This window comes from Aptenodytes forsteri, unplaced genomic scaffold (genome assembly GCF_000699145.1).
Source record: "Aptenodytes forsteri isolate BGI_AS27 unplaced genomic scaffold, ASM69914v1 Scaffold168, whole genome shotgun sequence".
Classification (NCBI taxonomy): domain Eukaryota; kingdom Metazoa; phylum Chordata; class Aves; order Sphenisciformes; family Spheniscidae; genus Aptenodytes; species Aptenodytes forsteri.
In genome coordinates, this window is record NW_008796047.1 from 1,520,632 (window position 1) to 1,524,337 (window position 3,706).

The 3,706-nt window shown below is 41.7% G+C and overlaps 1 protein-coding gene across 1 annotated transcript in view; it reads left to right on the forward strand.

Annotated features, from left to right (window-relative positions):
• The first annotated feature begins 1,429 nt into the window (after positions 1-1,429).
• KCNU1 (potassium calcium-activated channel subfamily U member 1) overlaps positions 1,430-3,706 on the forward strand; it is a 57,231-nt gene continuing 54,954 nt past the window's right edge. Inside the window, 2 exon segments of the mRNA XM_019473906.1 lie at positions 1,430-1,588; positions 3,415-3,531. Coding sequence (XP_019329451.1) covers positions 1,430-1,588; positions 3,415-3,531 — 276 coding nt within the window.

Consider the following 3,706-nt stretch of genomic DNA (forward strand, 5'->3'; position numbering starts at 1 on the left):
TGTCCCCAGGACCACCCTCACCATTCAAAACACCCTATGGGTTCCGATCACTCATAGTCCCCTCTGATGCTCAGCAAGGGAGGAAAGGGGAGGGCAGACATTAAATACTGCTGTATTTAAAGGCTACAATAACATATTCTTTGCCTCCCCACCAACTATTTGCTTGGCTGTTATTTCACTGTTCTTTTTCTGTTTTTTCTTTTTTTTCCTGGGCACATTTTTCCCAATTCAGGCAAAATCACTGCTTCCATACTCAGCTGTCCTGATTGCATGAAGAAGAGTCTGATTGCATTATTCATCTGCAGTGCTCATAAAAGACTTCAAAACTCTTGACTAGACCTAAAGCTTTTGATGATGTTCTGTTTCAGTTAGAAAGGGGGAAAGATACTGTGTGAACTGGTGGCATCTGAGTGCATTGCTACCCCACCAGCTGTGGATGGGACAGCTAGGCCTGCATGGTACAAAATGAACTGTTGCTTTTACTGAGCAGTTTCTGGGAGATGGCTTGCTGTGCTGTTCTGCTTTGTTTTTCCTTTTTGTCCAAGGCTGCAGTGATGCTGAGAAGCACATTGGTTTTACATACTGGTATGCAAAGGTAGCCTAACTCCAAGGGAATGCTGCCACCTGTGGGCATGAGAGCACATTTATCCCAGCTTGGTTATTTTCATATCATTAGAAGCTCTGACTTAGCTTGTTAAAATTCTTCTGATTTAAAAAGTTTATTAAACTAGGAAAAGAAAGAGGGTAATCCAGTGAAATGAAGGCAGCAGTGGAAAGGTCACACTGTACTTCACCACTGACAACTGGGCAATTACAGAGACAAAATACCAGGCTAAGTGCATCTTTGGTCTGACTCATCTGACCAGTCTCATTTTGCTTATTCTGTTATATTGCTATTGCAGCTCTTATCATCACATCTACTCTTTCAGTGCCAGGGCATCTTGCTTGTGTTTGTTTTTGAACAGTAGAAGGACTCAATCCAAAAGTTGAGTGGAGATTCCCAAGGGAGTACTGCAGTATGTGTGTGTTGCAGCTCTTGAAAGGAGGCGTGAAATGGGGTCTGAATGGATGAGTCTGGAGTGCTGTGTGTGAAACTTCATAGGTCTGTATTAAGCAACTTGTGTTTATACAGTGACTTTGTATATGGTGAGAGCCAGCTTTATAAACTGAGATAATCCAGAGAGAAAGTACCTTGGTAATGTCACTAAAAAGATATAGTTCTAAATTAGAACCCCCATTCAAATCCTTCCATTGCAGAGGGAGTCCCTCTCAGTATCCCAGCCTGTCAGTCTGACCAGTGCCAACATGATGCACAGCACTGGTACTGAGGTCACTGCAATGTCACAAGAGCACTGAGTATTCTAGAAGGTCAGGACCAAGCAATTAAGGAAGCTGAGGAGGAAGAAGGCAGAATGAAAAGATTCCTAATATGGCAGGGAAATTTAAGCTGACCTGTGCACTGTACTTTCAGTTGGCTTTTATTATACCATCTTTGTTTGTTTTCTTGGGAGGCCTGTTTACCATACTGGCTTTCAGGTTGGCTAGGTATGCTTATGGATTCATCACAGAGAAGATCTGGATGAAAAAGGTAAGGGCAAAATCTTTTTGAAATGGGTCCTACGTTGCATGTTGATGTGAGAATGCAAGAATTACATTTGGTATGGAAGGAGTACTAGCTTAGAAAGTGTCTTCTGTTACAGTGCACTAAAAATGGCATGTTCAGGGAAAGTTTTGGTTTGGTTTACTTTTGTCCTCGAGTTGATTAACAGGTTAGTGCTTTTGGATGTTACTATCTTTCCCCTTTCAAGAGGAGGGGACAAGATATTTTTTTACCAATATAGATATTTACTAGCTGCACAAACATACACAGAAACCTCAGCACCTACGTATGCATGCAGATAAACACAGATGTACACAAGAGCACTATAATGCTTGCTGTTTCAATCCACATTTGCATACAACCTCTGGTTCTTAAACGCACAAGCTAGTATGTGCAAACACACAGTATCTCGTACACATAGATATTTAAACACCGAGGCAGAGTTCATAGCAGAAATAAGGAATACATATACATGGTCAAGCCATCTCTCTAGACCATAACTCCCCACTCTGTATACTGCAACTATTGGAAAAATTGTCTTCAGGTTTTTTTCAGTATTTTAGAATAGCCTTTTTCACGTGGTCTGAACAGACTGGACAAGGATGGGATTAAGCTTGCTGAAAACAAATCCACCACCAAAAGATCTATCATCTTTTGATCCTGGTCCTCCCTGTGTGCATTGTGGAATTTTTGAGAAGGTATTAGTAGCTCCCAAGGATATCACCAGGATGGTTCTTATGTCGTATTCAGTTCACTTATGTACCTGGTTACCATGTAATTTGCAGGACTGAAGAGCTCTTTCCTTGTGTCACTTCATGTTGCCTCCCACAACTGTCGCAGGCTGTTTCACTCTGTCACTTCCAAGGGAGGGCTTGACATTCTCATCAGCTCACCTGGATTGTGTGGGCAGATAATGAAGGGAACATCTGTGCTGCTGGCAAACTGGAGGTGTCTCTGTTTGCCAAAATGTTAAATTAATCTGATTCTCTGCTGTTCTTTTGGCTGCTGAGCAGAGGTGGGGTTTAGTTCTTAAGTGTTAGCTCTTTACGGATTCTGGTGCCTGGGAAACTGAGTGTAAAAGAAGAGAGGCCAGCACAGTATCTCACATTACAAGCAGCACTGGTCTTTTTTTTTTTTTTTCTGGTGGGTGTTTACAGGTTTTCTGTCATTGAATAATCTGTGTTAGTTATTTGTTACAGTTATTAACAGTTGTATCTGCAAGAAGGACAGAATCCTACCTCATAGCAAAAACTAATCAGATTAGCTGAAGCTGTACAGTAAATCTAAGTCTTACCTGGGGCTGTTACTGGCATACATTAAAAGAGGTAACAGGCCATGTTAAAACAGAACATTGGAACGGAGATTTTCCAGGGTATATACTAGGGAAATGTTTTACATGGTCAAAACTAAGAAAATTAGTTCACATTTGGCCTAAGATGGGAAAGGGTGGGGAGACTAGTAGAGAGGTGTGATTAGCAACAGAGCGCACTCTTCCTTTCAGTCTCAGGTTATGAGTCTGAAAGTCAATCACTTTAAGGTGATGAGAATCAATGTTTATTGGTGCAACCAGTAGAGAAGAAATGCAACTGCGTCTGTATATCATGGTATGTGTCTGCACAGCATGCCCTCAGTGAATTCCAGGAAGATAAGGCTTTCTGAAGCTTTTAGTAGCTTAGCTGAAGGAAAATATATTTCACCTCCTTCGTACTTTCAATCCCCATTCAGATTTCGTGGTGGCTGGATGTGTTGGCTTTAGCCAGATTGGGAAACAGTGTCTGGCAAAGCCAAGGTTAATCTATTTGCTTCTCTGTCAGGACGAAGATGTCTGGTGGCCACACAAAAGGAAACAAAGTTCGGTCTACTGGATAAGAGTCTTCTCTACACAGGTAGAAATGATGCTATCAGCTCAAACATCTATGGGGTGTGTACTGGTAAGTAGATCGGTTAGCACAGGTTTCCTCTTTTAATGCAGGTGGTGAGTCATAGAATCATAGAATCATTAAGGTTGGAAAAGACCTCTAAGATCGAGTCCAACCATCAACCAAACGCCACCATGCCCACTAAACCATGTCCCTAAGCGCCTCATCTACACATCTTTTAAATACT